Genomic DNA, 22,875 nt, shown 5'->3' on the forward strand with positions numbered 1-22,875 from the left:
GCCATTGGGAGGTTGGCTTCCAGGTGGAGTGCTTGCTGCCTGGGATGATTTGTGCTGAAAACCCTTCTTGAGAGGAATCTTCTAATGGGCAACCTTGTCGTTGAGCATAATTCAAGAGCGGCCGGCCCGGTCGCGAAGATTCCCCGCTGCCCGACTGGGGCGGATCCTGAGTGCCATGAACCACGGGCGCTCGTTGGAAAGGAGGGAGCCACAGTCCCAGTTAGATACCGGCAAGTTCTCATCATGGAAGGCAGCGCTCTCACCTAACATTGAGATATATATTTACACTGACCCAGGCTTGGTGTCCACTTGGATAAAAGAACTTTGAAGTCATAGGCTTGTATTTCGGACTACCAGTACCACAATGCCTGCCGCCATGTAGGCGGGGCTCATTACGGAATAAATTAATTGTTCTAATTTAGCCTGCCTGTGTGTCAGTTTGCCAGTGAACAAGAGCACGAAGACTGCTCGAAACGCGTATGGCCATTGGGAGGTTGGCTTCCGGGTGGAGTGCTTGCTGCCTAGGATGATTTGTGCTGAAAACCCTTCTTGAGAGGAATCTTCTAATGGGCAACCTTGTCGTTGAGCATAATTCAAGAGCGGCCGGCCCTGTCGCGAAGATTCCCCGCTGCCCGACTGGGGCGGATCCTGAGTGCCATGAACCACGGGCGCTCGTTGGAAAGGAGGGAGCCACAGTCCCAGTTAGATACCGGCAAGTTCTCATCATGGAAGGCAGCGCTCTCACCTAACATTGAGATATATATTTACACTGACCCAGGCTTGGTGTCCACTTGGATAAAAGAACTTTGAAGTCATAGGCTTGTATTTCGGACTACCAGTACCACAATGCCTGCCGCCATGTAGGCGGGGCTCATTACGGAATAAATTAATTGTTCTAATTTAGCCTGCCTGTGTGTCAGTTTGCCAGTGAACAAGAGCACGAAGACTGCTCGAAACGCGTATGGCCATTGGGAGGTTGGCTTCCGGGTGGAGTGCTTGCTGCCTGGGATGATTTGTGCTGAAAACCCTTCTTGAGAGGAATCTTCTAATGGGCAACCTTGTCGTTGAGCATAATTCAAGAGCGGCCGGCCCGGTCGCGAAGATTCCCCGCTGCCCGACTGGGGCGGATCCTGAGTGCCATGAACCACGGGCGCTCGTTGGAAAGGAGGGAGCCACAGTCCCAGTTAGATACCGGCAAGTTCTCATCATGGAAGGCAGCGCTCTCACCTAACATTGAGATATATATTTACACTGACCCAGGCTTGGTGTCCACTTGGATAAAAGAACTTTGAAGTCATAGGCTTGTATTTCGGACTACCAGTACCACAATGCCTGCCGCCATGTAGGCGGGGCTCATTACGGAATAAATTAATTGTTCTAATTTAGCCTGCCTGTGTGTCAGTTTGCCAGTGAACAAGAGCACGAAGACTGCTCGAAACGCGTATGGCCATTGGGAGGTTGGCTTCCGGGTGGAGTGCTTGCTGCCTGGGATGATTTGTGCTGAAAACCCTTCTTGAGAGGAATCTTCTAATGGGCAACCTTGTCGTTGAGCATAATTCAAGAGCGGCCGGCCCGGTCGCGAAGATTCCCCGCTGCCCGACTGGGGCGGATCCTGAGTGCCATGAACCACGGGCGCTCGTTGGAAAGGAGGGAGCCACAGTCCCAGTTAGATACCGGCAGGTTCTCATCATGGAAGGCAGCGCTCTCACCTAACATTGAGATATATATTTACACTGACCCAGGCTTGGTGTCCACTTGGATAAAAGAACTTTGAAGTCATAGGCTTGTATTTCGGACTACCAGTACCACAATGCCTGCCGCCATGTAGGCGGGGCTCATTACGGAATAAATTAATTGTTCTAATTTAGCCTGCCTGTGTGTCAGTTTGCCAGTGAACAAGAGCACGAAGACTGCTCGAAACGCGTATGGCCATTGGGAGGTTGGCTTCCGGGTGGAGTGCTTGCTGCCTGGGATGATTTGTGCTGAAAACCCTTCTTGAGAGGAATCTTCTAATGGGCAACCTTGTCGTTGAGCATAATTCAAGAGCGGCCGGCCCGGTCGCGAAGATTCCCCGCTGCCCGACTGGGGCGGATCCTGAGTGCCATGAACCACGGGCGCTCGTTGGAAAGGAGGGAGCCACAGTCCCAGTTAGATACCGGCAAGTTCTCATCATGGAAGGCAGCGCTCTCACCTAACATTGAGATATATATTTACACTGACCCAGGCTTGGTGTCCACTTGGATAAAAGAACTTTGAAGTCATAGGCTTGTATTTCGGACTACCAGTACCACAATGCCTGCCGCCATGTAGGCGGGGCTCATTACGGAATAAATTAATTGTTCTAATTTAGCCTGCCTGTGTGTCAGTTTGCCAGTGAACAAGAGCACGAAGACTGCTCGAAACGCGTATGGCCATTGGGAGGTTGGCCTCCGGGTGGAGTGCTTGCTGCCTGGGATGATTTGTGCTGAAAACCCTTCTTGAGAGGAATCTTCTAATGGGCAACCTTGTCGTTGAGCATAATTCAAGAGCGGCAGGCCCGGTCGCGAAGATTCCCCGCTGCCCGACTGGGGCGGATCCTGAGTGCCATGAACCACGGGCGCTCGTTGGAAAGGAGGGAGCCACAGTCCCAGTTAGATACCGGCAAGTTCTCATCATGGAAGGCAGCGCTCTCACCTAACATTGAGATATATATTTACACTGACCCAGGCTTGGTGTCCACTTGGATAAAAGAACTTTGAAGTCATAGGCTTGTATTTCGGACTACCAGTACCACAATGCCTGCCGCCATGTAGGCGGGGCTCATTACGGAATAAATTAATTGTTCTAATTTAGCCTGCCTGTGTGTCAGTTTGCCAGTGAACAAGAGCACGAAGACTGCTCGAAACGCGTATGGCCATTGGGAGGTTGGCTTCCGGGTGGAGTGCTTGCTGCCTGGGATGATTTGTGCTGAAAACCCTTCTTGAGAGGAATCTTCTAATGGGCAACCTTGTCGTTGAGCATAATTCAAGAGCGGCCGGCCCGGTCGCGAAGATTCCCCGCTGCCCGACTGGGGCGGATCCTGAGTGCCATGAACCACGGGCGCTCGTTGGAAAGGAGGGAGCCACAGTCCCAGTTAGATACCGGCAAGTTCTCATCATGGAAGGCAGCGCTCTCACCTAACATTGAGATATATATTTACACTGACCCAGGCTTGGTGTCCACTTGGATAAAAGAACTTTGAAGTCATAGGCTAGTATTTCGGACTACCAGTACCACAATGCCTGCCGCCATGTAGGCGGGGCTCATTACGGAATAAATTAATTGTTCTAATTTAGCCTGCCTGTGTGTCAGTTTGCCAGTGAACAAGAGCACGAAGACTGCTCGAAACGCGTATGGCCATTGGGAGGTTGGCTTCCGGGTGGAGTGCTTGCTGCCTGGGATGATTTGTGCTGAAAACCCTTCTTGAGAGGAATCTTCTAATGGGCAACCTTGTCGTTGAGCATATATATATATATATATATATTATATATATATATATATAAATATATATATATATATATATATATATATATATATATATATATATATATATATATATATAAATATATACATATATATATATATATATATATATATATATATATATATATATATATATATATATATACTAGCAGCCCGCCCCGGCGTTACCCGGGGGCAGAAGGGGGCTGGGGGCTGCATTTTGTGCATTTGCTTAGTCCCGCCAGGCCCCCCGCGTCCCAGCCGGCCCCCCGCCCTCCCGCCCCGACATTACGTATACAGCTGCCCGCCGCCTGACTTCCGCCCGCCTCCTGCCGCCCGCCTCCCGCTTCTGCCTTACCTCCGCTCCGGACTTATCCCCCACTTCCGGGCCCCCTCCCGCACCGACAATGCCTGGACGGCTCCCGCCTCGCCTTACCTGAGGTGCCGCGACACTCCACGCCGCACGTCGCCGCTCGTCACCGCTCCTCCCCGCCTGTCGTCATCACGCAGGTGTAGGTCACGGTTACCGCTACGTCGCGGCTGGCGCTTGTTTTAGCGGACTACTTTGTTTTAAAACTTAAATTTTTTAATTTACGTTTTTTTTTTATTTTATACAGCCTATGTCCATCTACACACCCTGAGGATTACAACAATATATTGGGTGTGTGGATTGGCGCTGTGGTTCCCGAGTTTACCTTGCCAAAAGGTGCAAGTTCTCTCTTTATAATAGTAGTATAGATATACACACGTGAAGATATATATATTTATTATTACTATCCAATTTGCACTTTCCTCAAATGTTTACTGTGCAATTGCACTTTATTTATTTACATGTCAAAAATAAGGCATATCTGTGGCTCCCTTTAATACTCAATCTTTGTTGTCAGTTATGAAGGATAATAGCTTAGTACATGTGATGAAATGAGCATTTATTAATTTTTTGCACTTTCACTTTATTTGAATGACCCTCCCCTTAATTTTAAAAGCTCACTATGTTGATATCCAGTATTGAATCGTAGACTGTATTTTCGATGTTCATTTTTGATTCTGTCTTTTATGAGACACATCACGGAAAACCGCCACTTTGTAATAAGATTTTAGTCAAACATTGTTTCCATATATATCGTTCATTCCTTCAAAGTAATGTTATCAACCAGTAAGAGTGATTTCCTGTGTTTTGACCTATTATAAGGTTTTAATGACATCAAGTATTATATATTACTATCCTGTATAACCAATACTTATCAGGTCTTAGATTTTGGTCTACACAAGTGAAGCATGTTTTTATAGCTCTATCTGACAAGGGGAGGGGCATATTATAATGTCACAGAATCACTATTTATTCTTTCAAAATGCCCTGGCGTGTCATGTGATCAAGACTGCGGCAACAGAGTCAAAATGCGTAATGCTGGACACTCGCCATATGATTTTGATTTAATTTGACTTTTTGCCATTGAAGATTAAATAAAGCACTTGTCACTTTTTTAACTGCACCTGTTCTTTCGCCGAGGACTTGGTGCTACAGAATTGTGGTGTATATATATTACCATTGGCATTAGGCTTTAAAGACTGTGCAGGGACAAGTACGCTGTGTTTTCCTGCTGCTGCTGTCTGGTTATTCTCACTTTGAGAACACCATTAAGAACGACGTTGCCTGATTGGATGGCATGAAAAAAGTAAGAAATACAGTGCCACGACGACCCAGCAACCTGAAGGATTGTGTAGTTTGGAAGGTGCGAGTTACAGCTGCTACCACGAAAGGTTTCACTTACCTGAAGACCTCATTAACCAGAATGCACAGTATGCATACGCCCATTGGGGCAGGTTCATGAACTTAAAAACCAGCACGAGATGCAAAGCAGCTGTCGCTTTCCTTCGTTAGCCTGCCATTGATGAAGGGAGAACTGCTCCAGAAACACGTTTGGCATTAGGCTTTAAAGACTGTGCAGGGACTAGTACGCTGAGATTACCTGCTGCCTTCCAATTAATAAAGGTTGAAACAAGTGCCTAGATGCATCATTGAGAATTGCATTCGCAAACGGTGCGAATCACATTTTTCGGCCGTTTGCGAATGCAATTGACTAATCTGGAATGCATCATGCATTTCGCAATTTTATGAATCGCAACCATGTTGCGATTTCTTAAATTGCGATTGCATTTAAGAAATCGCAATTATAGATTTCTTAAATGCAATGCATGATCATTTTTTAATTGCAAATTCGCAATTTGGAAGTGGTAAATTAGCATGAAGTTGAACTTCATGCTAATTTATGGAAAACTGTCAAATATGCACAAATTGCATTTTTGAAAGTTATAATGTACACACACACATGCCCTTGGGGCATGTGTGTGTGTGTAAATTGCATTTACAATTACATTTCAGGGGTGCAGGGAGGGGTTCTTTGGACCCCCCCTGCACCCTTGAAATTGCATTCACATTTTGCGAATCGCAATTTGAAATTCGCAAAATGTGAATGCCTTCCCATTGATTCCTATGGGCCTTTTGGCCCATAGGAATCAATGGGAAGGGTTTTCCTTAATTGCGATTCGCAAATTGTGAATTGCAATTAAGGAAAAATACTGAATCGCAAAAATAAATGCGAATTGTTAATGCATTGCATTTTGCGATTCCTAAATTGCGATTCCTTATTTTTCGCAATTTAGGAATCGCAAAAAAAAACGTTGATGCATCTACCCGAAGATGTCATGTGAGGCGCCTCACTGTTTGACAACTTTTATTTGGATATGTAGTGGCCCGGTCTGGCCAAGAAGCTGCCCCACTGCTGACAGTGCAGGTCTGGTTATTCTCACGTTGAGAGCACCATCAAGAACGACGTTGCCTGATTGGATGGCACGAAAAAAGCAAGAAATACAGCGCCATGACGACCCAGCAACCTGAAGGATTGTGTATTTTGGAAGGTGCGAGTTACAGCTGCTACCATGAAAGGTTTCACTTACCTGAAGACCACATTAACCAGAATGCACATTATGCATAAACCCATTGGGGCGGGATCATGAACTTTAAAACCATCACAAGATGCAAAGCAGCTGTCGCTTTCCTTCGTTAGCCTGCCATTAATGAAGGGAGAACTGCTCCAGAAACGTGTTTGGCATTAGGTGTTAAAGACTGTGCAGGGACAAGTACGCTGTGATTTCCTGCTGCCTTCCGAATAATAAAGGTTGAAACAAGTTGTCGTGTGAGGCGCTTCACTGTTCGAGCAACTTTCATTTGCTTATTTAGTGGCCCGCTCTGGCCACGAAGCTGAAAAAAAGTCAGACAGTGCCACCATGTGGACTGTCCTAAACAATTGCTGGTGTTAATAAATAAGTGCTGGGCTGAGCACTTGAAAGGACCAGTACAAATTAAACACTGGATCAAAGAATAACGGAGAATCAGTGGTGCATACTTCAAGAAGCATCTTGCCTTTTGGAAAGTGTTATCTATTTTAAACTGAATTTTTATATTGTCTGTGCTCAAAAACAACACATAGATACTCTTTTTTATCACTATTACACCCCATTAGGCTAACTTTATAAATGTTACATTTCTAAAAGGTAACATAAGGAAAATCAAAAAGTAAATACACACCTGGTGACTTTTGAGGCTTTTGTACCCAAGTGATCTCAACATCAGGCTGTTCATTCCAATGCAGTGGAGAATCAACATTTATATCAGATTGTGGCTCAATGTCTTGTCCTCTTGGTGCTTCTACAATTTAATATTAGAATTAGTCCATAAAATTAAATTTTAGAATAATCACCATATAATATACAATGAAGACAATTACTATTTTTAGAGTAAAATCTGTAGATTTGGTAGATTCTTGGAGTTCTGTAATATATATAAGATTGTGATCTGAAGGTGAACACAATTTTCTCTTCAGGATAAACAAGGTAATTACACAAAATTCAGGCCTATTGTTCAATGCAGTGTGTCCATGGTTTGTAATTTTCTGTTATGATTTTCATAAAATGTCTGCAACTATAGGCTAAAGACATAACTGTGGAAATTCCAAGTCTTTATGGAGTTAAAAGAACAGTTTTTATAGTAATGGAATAAATGGAAAGAATGCTACAATTTGCACCGTGTTTTAGCATATTATGTCACTGAATGGTTGTTTGTGTGTGTTGCATGGCATGGATGATCTGAGAGGAAAATTGGAAAATGTTTCTGACACCAAGGGAGTAAACTCAGTGGACATTGATTTTTCTTTTTATTTGTTTTTAAATAACACCCAGGTTTGAAGGTATGATTCCTAAAAAAGAATATTGATCACAGACAATTATGATATCATAACATAAAGGTACATACATGACAAACAGAATTCGATTTTTCCATTTTTAAACCAAGAAAGGTGGTTCTAATAAAGACCTTGTTTCAAGGTTCTGAAAACTTTTTTGTGATGGTAAAATATTTTTAAGGGAATTTAACTTACAACAAGAATAAAGGGCATCAAAACTTGGAGATTGGAAAAAAATATATTTCCCACATCAGCATCCGGTGACCAGCTTATCTCTGACTGCTGTCTTTTTATCACCCACGAGCATAGATTTCTTGCATTTTGCACAATAAATCACCATACATTGGAAGGCACTGATCTTGTTGGGTTGGCTCTGGTGGACTTCAGGTAGAATATTGTTGATAGGTGCAACAGATGGTCTTGATGTTCAGGAGTAAACCTCCTTGGTATCATGCTACACTTCTGCTCTTGCAAGGCATGTGGGATTCATCAACGTCATGTGTTTCACCATCCCTGATGTCCAACTTAAGTAGTTTTTGTCTGTGTTTAGTGAGAGGTCCTTACCAAAATGCTCTAGGTCACATTGTTTACAGTGAACTACTTCTGCCCTGGAGGGATGCTGAAAAACTGCCAAACTAATAACACCTAGACAGATGGTGGAGTTTCTTCCTGTTCTTCCTCTAGGTTTCCCTTGGTGAAGTACTAATCCCAAATAAGAATTGCTTTAAGCAGTAACACTTTTTAACACTAAACACAGGTCTCTGTGTGTTTCTGCAGTTTTGTGGTATTCTTGCCTTATCCAGAACAGGAAGAAAACCACTATGTAATTCCTGCCAGACTCTACCATTGGTTGCTAGAGTCCAATGGGAGTACCACAAGACTTGTGGAAAGTCAAAAATAAAATATTAAAATGAATAACAGGCATTAAGTTGAAATACTAAAGCACACTACTACAAATTCAATGATTCAGAAAAGGGGGTGGTGATGAACAGAGTGTCTGAATTAAGCAGACCACTCTTACCCAGTCCAAAGATCAGGGCTTGATCCATCACCGTTATTTAGCTCACTGCCCCATCCCAGCTCAGAACCTGGCTATATGCAAATTAGTCTGTCCCTGGCCCAGTGCATCATGGGAACAGGGCAGAACAAACTACCAAGCCAATTCTTCACCAGAAAGGAGACAAGCTACCGGGGACCGGTTTCTGGCATTTCAGCCTCGTCGGCCCGGCTTGCTTGAATCCTGATGGAGCAGTGAGCAAGGGACTCATGTCTGAGTATACCCTTCCACGCTTATGGTGGACAAAATGATTCAGAAAAGGGGGTGGTGATGAACAGAGTGTCTGAATTAAGCAGACCACTCTTACCCAGTCCAAAGATCAGGGCTTGATCCATCACCGTTATTTAGCTCACTGCCCCATCCCAGCTCAGAACCTGGCTATATGCAAATTAGTCTGTCCCTGGCCCAGTGCATCATGGGAACAGGGCAGACCAAACTACCAAGCCAATTCTTCACCAGAAAGGAGACAAGCTACCGGGGACCGGTTTCTGGCATTTCAGCCTCGTCGGCCCGGCTTGCTTGAATCCTGATGGAGCAGTGAGCAAGGGACTCATGTCTGAGTATACCCTTCCACGCTTATGGTGGACAAAATGATTCAGAAAAGGGGGTGGTGATGAACAGAGTGTCTGAATTAAGCAGACCACTCTTACCCAGTCCAAAGATCAGGGCTTGATCCATCACCGTTATTTAGCTCACTGCCCCATCCCAGCTCAGAACCTGGCTATATGCAAATTAGTCTGTCCCTGGCCCAGTGCATCATGGGAACAGGGCAGACCAAACTACCAAGCCAATTCTTCACCTGAAAGGAGACAAGCTACCGGGGACCGGTTTCTGGCATTTCAGCCTCATCGGCCCGGCTTGCTTGAATCCTGATGGAGCAGTGAGCAAGGGACTCATGTCTGAGTATACCCTTCCACGCTTATGGTGGACAAAATGATTCAGAAAAGGGGGTGGTGATGAACAGAGTGTCTGAATTAAGCAGACCACTCTTACCCAGTCCAAAGATCAGGGCTTGATCCATCACCGTTATTTAGCTCACTGCCCCATCCCAGCTCTGAACCTGGCTATATGCAAATTAGTCTGTCCCTGGCCCAGTGCATCATGGGAACAGGGCAGACCAAACTACCAAGCCAATTCTTCACCAGAAAGGAAACAAGCTACCGGGGACTGGTTTCTGGCATTTCAGCCTCGTCGGCCCGGCTTGCTTGAATCCTGATGGAGCAGTGAGCAAGGGACTCATGTCTGAGTATACCCTTCCACGCTTATGGTGGACAAAATGATTCAGAAAAGGGGGTGGTGATGAACAGAGTGTCTGAATTAAGCAGACCACTCTTACCCAGTCCAAAGATCAGGGCTTGATCCATCACCGTCATTTAGCTCACTGCCCCATCCCAGCTCAGAACCTGGCTATATGCAAATTAGTCTGTCCCTGGCCCAGTGCATCATGGGAACAGGGCAGACCAAACTACCAAGCCAATTCTTCACCAGAAAGGAGACAAGCTACCGGGGACCGGTTTCTGGCATTTCAGCCTCGTCGGCCCGGCTTGCTTGAATCCTGATGGAGCAGTGAGCAAGGGACTCATGTCTGAGTATACCCTTCCACGCTTATGGTGGACAAAATGATTCAGAAAAGGGGGTGGTGATGAACAGAGTGTCTGAATTAAGCAGACCACTCTTACCCAGTCCAAAGATCAGGGCTTGATCCATCACCGTTATTTAGCTCACTGCCCCATCCCAGCTCAGAACCTGGCTATATGCAAATTAGTCTGTCCCTGGCCCAGTGCATCATGGGAACAGGGCAGACCAAACTACCAAGCCAATTCTTCACCAGAAAGGAGACAAGCTACCGGGGACCGGTTTCTGGCATTTCAGTCTCGTCGGCCCGGCTTGCTTGAATCCTGATGGAGCAGTGAGCAAGGGACTCATGTCTGAGTATACCCTTCCACGCTTATGGTGGACAAAATGATTCAGAAAAGGGGGTTGTGATGAACAGAGTGTCTGAATTAAGCAGACCACTCTTACCTAGTCCAAAGATCAGGGCTTTATCCATCACCGTTATTTAGCTCACTGCCCCATCCCAGCTCAGAACCTGGCTATATGCAAATTAGTCTGTCCCTGGCCCAGTGCATCATGGGAACAGGGCAGACCAAACTACCAAGCCAATTCTTCACCAGAAAGGAGACAAGCTACCGGGGACCGGTTTCTGGCATTTCAGCCTCGTCGGCCCGGCTTGCTTGAATCCTGATGGAGCAGTGAGCAAGGGACTCATGTCTGAGTATACACTTCCACGCTTATGGTGGACAAAATGATTCAGAAAAGGGGGTGGTGATGAACAGAGTGTCTGAATTAAGCAGACCACTCTTACCCAGTCCAAAGATCAGGGCTTGATCCATCACCGTTATTTAGCTCACTGCCCCATCCCAGCTCAGAACCTGGCTATATGCAAATTAGTCTGTCCCTGGCCCAGTGCATCATGGGAACAGGGCAGACCAAAACTACCAAGCCAATTCTTCACCAGAAAGGAGACAAGCTACCGGGGACCGGTTTCTGGCATTTCAGCCTCGTCGGCCCGGCTTGCTTGAATCCTGATGGAGCAGTGAGCAAGGGACTCATGTCTGAGTATACCCTTCCACGCTTATGGTGGACAAAATGATTCAGAAAAGGGGGTGGTGATGAACAGAGTGTCTGAATTAAGCAGACCACTCTTACCCAGTCCAAAGATCAGGGCTTGATCCATCACCGTTATTTAGCTCACTGCCCCATCCCAGCTCAGAACCTGGCTATATGCAAATTAGTCTGTCCCTGGCCCAGTGCATCATGGGAACAGGGCAGACCAAAACTACCAAGCCAATTCTTCACCAGAAAGGAGACAAGCTACCGGGGACCGGTTTCAGGCATTTCAGCCTCGTCGGCCCGGCTTGCTTGAATCCTGATGGAGCAGTGAGCAAGGGACTCATGTCTGAGTATACCCTTCCACGCTTATGGTGGACAAAATGATTCAGAAAAGGGGGTGGTGATGAACAGAGTGTCTGAATTAAGCAGACCACTCTTACCCAGTCCAAAGATCAGGGCTTGATCCATCACCGTTATTTAGCTCACTGCCCCATCCCAGCTCAGAACCTGGCTATATGCAAATTAGTCTGTCCCTGGCCCAGTGCATCATGGGAACAGGGCAGACCAAACTACCAAGCCAATTCTTCACCAGAAAGGAGACAAGCTACCGGGGACCGGTTTCTGGCATTTCAGCCTCGTCGACCCGGCTTGCTTGAATCCTGATGGAGCAGTGAGCAAGGGACTCACGTCTGAATATACCCTTCCACGCTTATGGTGGACAAAATGATTCAGAAAAGGGGGTGGTGATGAACAGAGTGTCTGAATTAAGCAGACCACTCTTACCCAGTCCAAAGATCAGGGCTTGATCCATCACCGTTATTTAGCTCACTGCCCCATCCCAGCTCAGAACCAAAAACTGAAAATAACATTTTAATTTAGGTAAAAAAAAGCACAGATGTTAACTATGCTTCTCCCCCTGGTCAAATCAGGTTCCCCTTTAGACCCTTGTCCTGCTCACATCCTCAGGCACATCTACTCGGTCTGTGTGCAACCCCCTCTTACTTTTCTTAACAACTCTCTGTCTCAGGGCAATGTTACTCCATCCCTAAAATCAGCCATCATCGTCCCCATTCTTAAAAAACCTGGCGCTGACCCTTCCGCCCCTGTCAACTATCGCCCCATCTCTCTACTGCCCTTCCTGGGGAAAGTATTGGAGCAACATGTGGCCAAAGCGCTTACTGCCTACGTGGAGGAAAAAGGGGTGCTGGCCCCCCGTCAGGCCGGCTTCCGCCCCGCACACTCCACGGAGTCTGTGGTGTTATCGGTCCTCGACAACCTCAAAGAGGGCATGGACACCAACCTTCCCCAGGCTCTGGTCCTCCTCGACCTCTCTGCCGCCTTTGACACGGTTGATCATTCCATCTTACTCTCCCGTGTCAGGGCGGCCGGGGTTGGAGGCTCAGCCCTGGTCTGGCTGTCCTCCTTCCTCAGGGACCGCAACCAAGCGGTGCGCCTGGGTGATTTCTCGGCGGATCCACGGAAGGTACAATGCGGGGTTCCTCAGGGCTCCTCCCTTTCCCCACTTCTGTTTAATCTGTACATTGCCCCCCTCATTTTTGCCCTTCAGCAAATGGAGATCTCCGTCTATAACTATGCGGACGACCTCCAGCTTATTTTTTCTTTGTCACCATCCCCTGAGTCTATGGCAAAGTTACAATCTATTATGATCTTCATTCGGGACTGGATGAACTACAACCACCTGAAATTGAATCCAGACAAAACCGAGCTGGTTTTGACAGGTGGTTGCTCCAGTCCCTGGACCCCCCTTTTTTGGCCCTCTTCCCTAGGTCCCTCTCCCTCTTCTTCTTCCTCGGTGAAAATGCTCGGGATCAAGCTGAACGATCAACTCACCCTGCACTCCCAGGTTAGTTCAGCGGTGTCCTCTTCTTTTCTTTCACTTCGCACCATCCGTAAGGTCTCCCGCTTTTTTCCTTCTCTGCCCTAAAACTCATTGTCCCGGCAATGGTTATCTCACGCTTAGACTACGGCAACGCCCTATACTGTGGCATGCCCGATACACTATGAGGCGACTACAGCTGGTCCAAAACCAGGCTGCCCGTCTAGTCTACAATCTGGCCAAATTCCATCACGTCATCCCGCTCCTCAAGTCCTTGCACTGGCTCCCCATCCGAGAACGATCCCAGTTCAAGATGGGCTGTATCACTTTTCAAGTTCGGGTCGGTTCCGCCCCTGCCTTTGTCTCCTCTGAAATCAAAGCCTATGCCCCCGCCCGGGAACTGCGCTCATCTTCCCAACATCTGCTGCCAGTTCCCCGCTTCAGGCGCAGAAAGTGGGGGGGCTCAAAATTCTCCACACTCGCCCCTACCTTCTGGAACTCGCTACCGGCTCACCTCAGATCTTCCACGCAATACTCTCACTTCCGAAAGGCGTTAAAAACCTTTCTCTTTCTACAAGCCTTCCCACTATAAACCACTCTACTCCCTCTCGACCTTCCGGGTCTCTGAGGTTCAGTACATCATAGCGCCATGAAACCGCCAGGTGAACGTGCGCTCTATAAATAATTTAAACTCAAACTCAAACTCAACATGAAAGGTTAAAATGATGTTATAATTTGGTATGGTAACATCTTTACATTAAAATAACAGTGACGTTTATTAAAATAACTAAATGTTAAAGTGATGTTATAGTTAGGTATAGAAAAAGGACTTTAATGTACATTAAAAAAAACACTAGAGACTTGCCTTGAAAATAACAAATGGTAAAGGGGCGTTACAATTAGGTGAAAATGTAAGTTATGAATTGCCATTTTGAACCCAAAAAAACACTGAAATTCAGCAATTATAATCTGAACCATAACTATAATTTGTGTCCAGCCATCTTGTTGTGTTTGCTATGTTCGCCCTGAGTGGCCTAGGGAATACCCAGATATGGGTCCCTACTCACTGTGATCCTGGATTCAAGTAAGCCTGGCTAATGAGGGAGAGATATCCTGAAACCGGTTCCTGGATGCTTGTTTGTAGTCCAGGGAGGATCTGGCCTGGCACTTTGGGCTGGACTGTTCCTATGAGGAGCAAGGTCAAGAATGATTTGCATATGGCTGGGTCCAAACTGGGATGGCATAGTGAGCAAAAGAACAATGGATTAAACCCCCCAATCTGTTGGGGTGAGTGGTTGAAAAGTTTCAGTACTCCGTCCATCATCTTGTTATGTTTGCTATTAAGAACTACCTATTGGCGACCGGCAGTAGGCTATATATATATATATATATATATATATATATATATATATATATATATATTCACTGAAAAAACCATAGGTTTCAGGCCTTATATAGTTAGGAATTAGCATTTAAAAAAACCTTTTAAATTCACTGAAAAAACCATAGGTTTCAGGAGTTATATAGTTAGGAATTCGTTTTTAAAATACCTTTGAAATTCACTCAAAAAACTATAAGTTTTAGTGGTGTTATAGTTAGCTGGACATTTTACTCGTACAAAACCAATGAAATTGCTCCTATATAGTTAGTTGGACTAACTATATTTGGCGCACCCGCAATCCACTGCTGATGATGTCACATATTACATCATTCATGAGTGATGTCATTTGAGATGTCATCAGTGATGTCATCAGTGATGTCACTGACCATGTCATGAATGATGTAATATGTGACATCATCAGCAGTGGATTGAGGGTGCGCCAAATATAGTTAGTCCAACTAACTATATAGGAGCAATTTCATTGGTTTTGTACGAGTAAAATGTCCAGCTAACTATAACACCACTAAAACTTATAGTTTTTTGAGTGAATTTCAAAGGTTTTTTAAAAACGAATTCCTAACTATATAACTCCTGAAACCTATGGTTTTTTCAGTGAATTTCAAAGGTTTTTTTAAATGCTAATTCCTAACTATATAAGGCCTGAAACCTATGGTTTTTTTCAGTGAATTTCAAAGGTTTTTTAAATGCTGATTCCTAACTATATAAGGCCTGAAACCTAATTTTCAAGGTTTTTTAAATGCTAATTCCTAACTATATAAGGCCTAAAACCTATGGTTTTTTCAGTGAATTTCAAAGGTTTTTTAAATGCTAATTCCTAACTATATAAGGCATGAAACCTATGGTTCTTTCAGTGAATTTTCAGTCTCTGCAGCTGCATAAACTGTTTGACCCTTTGAGGCTCATGGTTTATGGCAGCAGAAGCCCTTGAGTGAAATATAGTCTTGTCTTGCATGACAGATCTCGCATTATCCCCTATTTGGGTATGGATGGACGGATACTAAAACCTGTTTTTTCACGCAAGCACAATGTATTTCATCCTCTGCCTCTTAATATTCAGATCCTGTGTTTTGTTTCTTGGTCTGACACACTTACGCATGTCTCTTTTTTGTGGCGAAAAACCATGCTCACACCATTTTCTAAATCCTAATGGGCACTCATGAGGGAGATTATTTGACTATCATTGTACCCTACTGGTATGACCTGAGGCTCTTCATACTTCACCACTGAACTTCAACCTTAAGCTACGTCGGAAGAGAATTTTAACAGCGTTTACATTGCTTTGAAATGACACGTCAAACAAATAATTCGGGGACAAAACAAATAGCTTTTGTGCTTTCCCTAATTGCTGTTCTGAGAGATATGTTTCACGTGAGAAACACCCACTTCATTTGCCCATATGTGCACTAGGCCAATAAGCAATTTAGGCCTGGCGTTTCTGAAGTTGCAAACAATAAACAACTCACGTTCTCTTGACTAAATGTAAGCTCTTGAAATGTTGCCTAACTCATTCACTTGTAATACGTGCACTGGGATTTGTATTTTGAACCCTCGCCTAGCTTTCTTTGTGCTTCCTTGGAAATAGGCACAGGCCCGACCTGTTAGTGTGTTGATGTCAGATTTTAGAGTATGGATTGATGTGTGAATTTCAGTCTATTATATAGCTTTTATATAGCAATTGTAATGAAAAAAAATCGAAATGGTGAGACTAGCAGATCCTTCCTGTTACCTTTAGTGGTTCACTGGGATAAAATCGTGGGATTGTACCTACTGCTTTAAAAAGGATTGTGATGTGATATGAGAGGTGATTTATAATGCGCGTAGAACTCCCAGGAGTGTCCCCGCGCAGATGGATGACAGTTAGATTTGCGCAAAGAGACAGGTTTTCAGTTTCTTCCTCAACAACAATGAGTTACCAACAGAGCGTAGCTCCATCGGGAGCTGGTTCCGTGCTGGGCCGCCCACTAAACTTACAATAAATACAAAAACACTTAAAGAGCTGCAATAATGGTGGCATATTACTCTTTCAATACAACTCAGATATTGCAGTTAGCATTTCAATGCTTCATCTGAAAGTACAATCTATTCAAATATTGTTGTCATAGTTCACACTTCTAGTAGCCGCCATTTTGTCCGCCCTGGCAGTGTAACACTAAATGATGCTCCCTCTACAAATTATAGGAGGGAACCTCTGATAATCTCGTTTCCAACAGCCAGCACTCAGTGAAACCACACTAAATAAATACCAAGGCATTGAGCAAGAGCACCATCTCTCTCTTCCTTGGCGAACATTGTCCTGCACCGCAAGGGACCACGAACACCCCTGTTTCTGAGGCCATCAAACCATGAACTTCTCAATCTATACATGAAGATAATGCAGAAACAAAAAGGCATCCCCTATCTGCAACACAAGCAGTCCCCCTTGTGGGTGTGCGCAAACGCATGTTGGCTATCAAAGGGGCAGATATTCAATTCAAAATCCGTGTTGTCGCTTATTTTTTATGTTGCCTAATTTGAAGGAATTTTCCAATCGTTAATGGAACTCACCTAATTATCGTTTACAATGAATGGCCTTTTTCTCATGACCACAATACGTCAACAAAACGTGCAAACCCAAACAACATTAAAACAGTATGGTGCCTCTGAACGAACTATTTCACATTAGAGGCTGACTTTAATATTCTACTTTATGGAAACCCAATGCAGCACTACTTTGCAGTAAAGTTCGTGAAATATGGTGTAAACCGGCCTAAAACTGTCTTGAGCGCTCCTAATTCGGGATTGCAACGTGATTAGACATTGCTGTAATCGTGACATGACTTTCAATTCATAGAAGCATACCCTTAGTGGGACCGAAGAGCTTACATTTTTTTTAAAAACACAAGAAACCCGTTGTGATAAGATTTAGGAGAAAGCGAAGATTTCATTTCTTATATCAATTGCATGACCAGATGTTGCAAGAAATGAAAATATTTTTACATTCTGGCTCTTAACACGGCACTGGTTTCATAAAGTAAATATGTTTTTTTTTCAACATAGACATATTTTTCACGAAAGAGCTACTGCGCTGACTGGAAATGTTTTGCGTGTAGACTGTCTGTTTCTGTGATATTATATATCGTGCTTTATGTAGGTTTTTCAGTTATGTGGAGAGTTTTTCTAATCGTCCAGCAGGGAGAGTGCTTACCTTGCTTTCAAGATTTGCACTAACGCTATATGGGGTTAATTACAGCGCATGCAATGTTGTTCATTGACATGTTTTGCAGTACGAAGATGGCGTCGAGGTCAGTTCTAACAGTGCAACCCAGCCTGCCCTATTTTTTAGTAGAGCAGCACAATGCTTTTGACCCCAGACTGTATATATTGTATTCCTATTTGGAGCTGGCAATAGACACATACCAATGATACATACAGATGCTACACGTGTGCTGCACAAGCGTGCTATGATAATTTATTTAAGTGTTTTCAGTATAGACAAGGTAAACTTTAAAAAAACACTTTATAAAACCGAAAGTGACTAATTAATGTGCTCACAATCTGTATCTGCCTACGAATTACTTTCTCGCATTAAACTGTTCCTCTATTAACTCGGTAATAAGTGCTAGTTCGGTTCGATGAACCAGAGGCGAATTACATGGCCGTAGGGTGCTTATCAAAATGTGTTTAGCTGAACGTCACCTAGAAAAACACGCCACTGCTCTCCCAACACCACGGGGGCCCGCTGGTGGCGTCTCCTCTTCTCCTGGGGCTCCCTCAGCACACGGGAGCCCCGCACCAGCCCACACTTCTTCCTCAGGCCAGCATCACCCGGTCTCCCTCTCGGCATGGGAGACCGGACATCGAAGGCTTCCCCCAGGCAGGGGGAAGCGGAAACCACGTCCTCCTGGCCCCGCCCACAACCAGGCGGCGGTCATCTTGAGGCGGCTCGGGCCGCGGCGGTGATCTCGGGGGCAAAACGAGGGGTGAGCACTCTCGATATTAAAATAAAAAGAATAAAATAAAAGAGACAAGCCCCCCAAGCCCCCCCCCCAATTTTTTTTCCGAAAAATCACGGGGTGCGCGCACGGTGCGCGCTTACAGATATATAACTGATTTCTCTTTTAATTTTCTCAGGAACCACTGGAGAGATTTACACTATTTTACCAAAAGCGTGATCTGCATACCAGACACTACCATTTTGACAAGTTTGGTGTAATTCCCTTCAGCGGTTCAAGCTGTAGCCGTGTCTAAAGGTCCTATGGAAATTAACATGGGGAAAACACGTTTTGGGACCCCCCTTTTTCCTCAGCCCCCACTTGACTAATCCCCCCCAAACTTTCAGGGAAGGAGAGGAGCGGAGCGAGCCATCTTCTTTGAGAAATTTGCGAAGATTCATCAACCAGCGCCAAAGTTATTCCCAATAGAATGTTGGGGATTTCCTATGGAAACTAGGTCCTAACTATATATACCTACTGGCGACCGCCAGTAGGTAATATATATATATCCAAAACTAGCAGATCCCAACATTCAGAGTGAGCCACACGGAAAACAAATTCAGCTCCAGTTTCATTTATTGGTAGCATGCAGACAAAAACCTTCAGGTTGGTAAAAACAATACAGCCATCTTGCAAGCCAGACGCGTTTCAGGAGTGAGTCCCTCATCAGTGGCTTCTACGGAAGGGCAGTGGGAGGCGTGTTTGGGCATCTTCAAACTCTTAAAGCATACTCCCGCCCCCAGTGGGCGTGGCCAAACAGGCATTCTGGGAGATAGAGTCCGAGCCCATCGAACCTCAGTGGGTGCTATCCCAAAGCTCCACTGTCCTTGAATAAAGGCAACCTGTCCTGAGAGTCTTTTTCCCCGCTTTGTTGCTGCCATTCACGCTGTAAGCAAACATCACTCTGCAAAGGTGTCTGCTCTATTCTGGTGTTTTTGAACAAACCCTTGGTGCCGCCTCAAATCTGAATCATGAGAGAAGGATTGGCTGCGGAAATATTGGCGTGCGCTCACCGGCACGCGAGGAAGGCACCTCCCGCAAGTGTTAGGGGAGTCGCTACTGAAGACTTCCCGACCGCCTCGCATTACAGGAGCGGAGGAGAAATGCTGCCAAAGGTAGTCCATCCTTTAATGGAGGGGTGTTGGTACTTTAGCAACATCCCCGACCTCAGCCGCCGAGGGAAGTGGGGGGCTCGGAGCGAGGGTCATGAACACCGGACAGAGCCCAGAACAAATACCTCAAGCCCCGACCTGGGAAACGCTGCCACTCGGAATTCCAACTGAAAAATCAAAATTATGCCGAGAATTGGAGTTACCAAACAGCGTGATGGTAACACTGCATGCTGGGAGACGAAGTTCCAATGAGGAAGCGTTATGACTCCATGCCACGTTTTACCGGGTACCAAACACTACTTCAGTGAATTGGATGTTATAAATGGACACACTGGGGGACTGGGAGTAACAGTGGCACTTTGAAATACCAAAAGGGCATTTGAAAAAGGATTATTTCCGAAATGCGTCATGCCCGGATTTTAATAAATGGTGTTTTTGAACAAACCCTTGGTGCCGCCTCAAATCTGAAACGTGAGAGGAGGATTGGCTGCGGAAATATTGGCGTGCGCTCACCGGCACGCAAGGAAGGCACCTCCCGCAAGTGTTAGGGGAGTCGCTACTGAAGACTTCCCGACCGCCTAACATTGCAGGAGCGGAGGAGAAATGCTGCCAAAGGTAGTCCATACTATAATGGAGGGGTGTTGGTACTTTAGCAACATCCCCGACCTCAGCCTCCGATGGAAGTGGGGGGCTGGGAGCGAGGGTCATGAACACCGGACAGAACCCAGAACAAATACCTCAAGCCCTAACCTGGGAAACGCTGCCACTCGGAATTCCAATTGAAAAATCAAAATTATGCCGAGAATTGGAGTTACCAAACAGCGTGATGGTAACACTGCATGCTGGGAGACGAAGTTCCAATGAGGAAGCGTTGTGACTCCATGCCACGTTTTACCGGGTACCAAACACTACTTCAGTGTATTGGATGTTATAAATAGACACACTGGGGGACTGGGAGTAACAGTGGCACTTTGAAATACCAAAAGGGCATTTGAAAAAGGATTATTTCCGAAACGCGTCATGCCCGGATTTCAATAAATGGTGTTTTTGAACAAACCCTTGGTGCCGCCTCAAATCTGAATCGTGAGAGGAGGATTGGCTGCGGAAATATATATATATATATATATATATTCACTGAAAAAACCATAGGTTGGAGACCATATATAGTTAGCTGGACATTTTATTGACATAAAACCAATGAAATTGATGTGGAGGCTTTAAAAGGGCCCCGCAGGGCAAAAAAAAAACCATTTTTTTTTTGTTTTTTTGCGTGGGTAGCGCCCGGTTCGCGAACCGGGAAGCGTTCTGGGCAGCGTACTATAAGGAAAAAAGAATGATAGACTTTTCAAATACTGTATGTTAATTGATTGTTGGTTTTGTTGATTATTTTTTAATTTTTTTATTTTTTAAGCAATTATTTATTATTGTGATTGTGTTTCAAAATTTAATAACATTTCTAACATTTAACTAGTTTATGAATTACATATAAAAATGATTAAAGACTCAAACAATTTTTTAATATTACATACAATTTTATTTTTCAGATTGTTTTTCAAAATTTAATAGAACGTCTAGCATTTGACTGTCCGATATGTCCTCTTGTTGAGCGAACATAAGTTCCCACATTTGACCGTCATCATAATGGAGTAAATGATCGACAGATTCTACACATTGAAGTAATTCATAGTCCCGTGACTCATCCATGAATTCTAAGTCATCAATGGGTTCCATAACTTGTTCATTGTTGCTGTCCAGAACAATTTCGAAGGAAACATTCTGCTCACCTTCCATTTTATTGCTGTAATTTGCATAAAAAATAAATATATCAGTAGTGATAGGGCACTGTTGGGTTTAAGTTCAGACAGGTACTTGTGAGTTTATAACAGAGAAGTAATCTATGGGCACTGTATGGTTTCAGGCGTGAAGTAGTACTATTAAAAAGTGCCCGTGAAGAAGCCTAAGTAAATTCATAATTATACCACAGAAACCTAAATCAATCCATAATTATAATAAAGAAGCCTTTCTCAATGTCTAACTCTTACAGAGGGATAGTAGAAGAAGCCTAAGTAAATTCATAATTATACCACAGAAACCTAAATCAATCCATAATTATAATAAAGAAGCCTTTCTCAATGTCTAACTCTTACAGAGGGATAGTATATAACTATCTGAAAATGTTTTCAAATTTATAAAATAATATCTCACCTTCTAAAAACAAGTTTAAGTTGTGAGTGAAAATGATCTTGCAATGTAATTCAGGAAGTAGTAGTCAAAATGGCTGTGTTTCTCTCTCTTTCTTTATATATATTCAGGTACATAACCAATCAAATGTCAGGTAAAAAAATTGAAAATGAAAGTAACATTTTAATTGGTTGTCAATTCCAACACTTCAGATGTGTTTTGTGAAGTAATTTACCTCAGGGTATTTAGAGAGGTCTACAGGCTAAATGGTTAAATGGAATTTCAATCAAATTTGTGAAAATGGTAGACATTGGTATGTAGTATGAGGTAATCTATATTTGGTGAAATTGTCTCCAGTCGCTTTTCTGTAAACTACTTTCCCACCTTTTTTGATGGTGCGCTTCCCAGGGAGCGACCCGGTACGCGAACTGGTGAGCGCCCCGGTTCGCGAACCTTAAGCGTTACGGGAGTCCACCATTTTGTGTTTCGGTCGAATTAAGATACAAGATGGAGGGCAAATAATGTTCAGAATGGGTAGAAGGGGGCACGGTAGACTTATCTTGACCCCCTAGGTTTTCTGAGGGTGGCTGAGGAGGCCCATATGTGCGAAAAAAAAACATTTTTTAAAAAATTTAGCGAGGTTAGCTCCCGGTTCGCGTACCGGGAAGCGCCCCAGGGAGCGTACTTTGTTGAAAATTAGTGAAAAAAGTTAGAGTAAAATAATAATTGTGAGTGATCAGATGTAGGGTAGCTCTGAGAAGAGCTTTTGGGTTTATGGTACATTTAGGTACTTATAAGTAGGTACCAATGCACAGTCTTAAATTCAGAATGAAAACTCTGTTGCCCTCATCTGAGAAGTGAACTCCATCTCCTCTGTAGATATCTTGCATGTAGTAACGCAAGTTATTGTTGTACAGGGAGCCCATTCCATGGTCTCTCATGTAAGCTGAAACAGATTTGTTTACATGCTTCCTCGACTTC

General features: G+C 44.4%; 1 protein-coding gene across 1 annotated transcript in view; it reads right to left on the minus strand.

The window, feature by feature from the left end:
• The window catches only part of LOC144773802 (uncharacterized), a 3,430,469-nt gene that overhangs the window by 265,975 nt on the left and 3,141,619 nt on the right, over nt 1-22,875 (minus strand). Inside the window, exon 15 of the mRNA XM_078658904.1 lies at nt 7,070-7,189. Within this exon, the coding sequence (XP_078515030.1) occupies nt 7,070-7,189 (120 nt within the window). The remainder of the gene's footprint in view (nt 1-7,069; nt 7,190-22,875) is intronic.

The sequence above is a fragment of the Lissotriton helveticus genome, chromosome 8, assembly GCF_964261635.1.
Source record: "Lissotriton helveticus chromosome 8, aLisHel1.1, whole genome shotgun sequence".
Taxonomy (NCBI): Eukaryota; Metazoa; Chordata; class Amphibia; order Caudata; family Salamandridae; genus Lissotriton; species Lissotriton helveticus.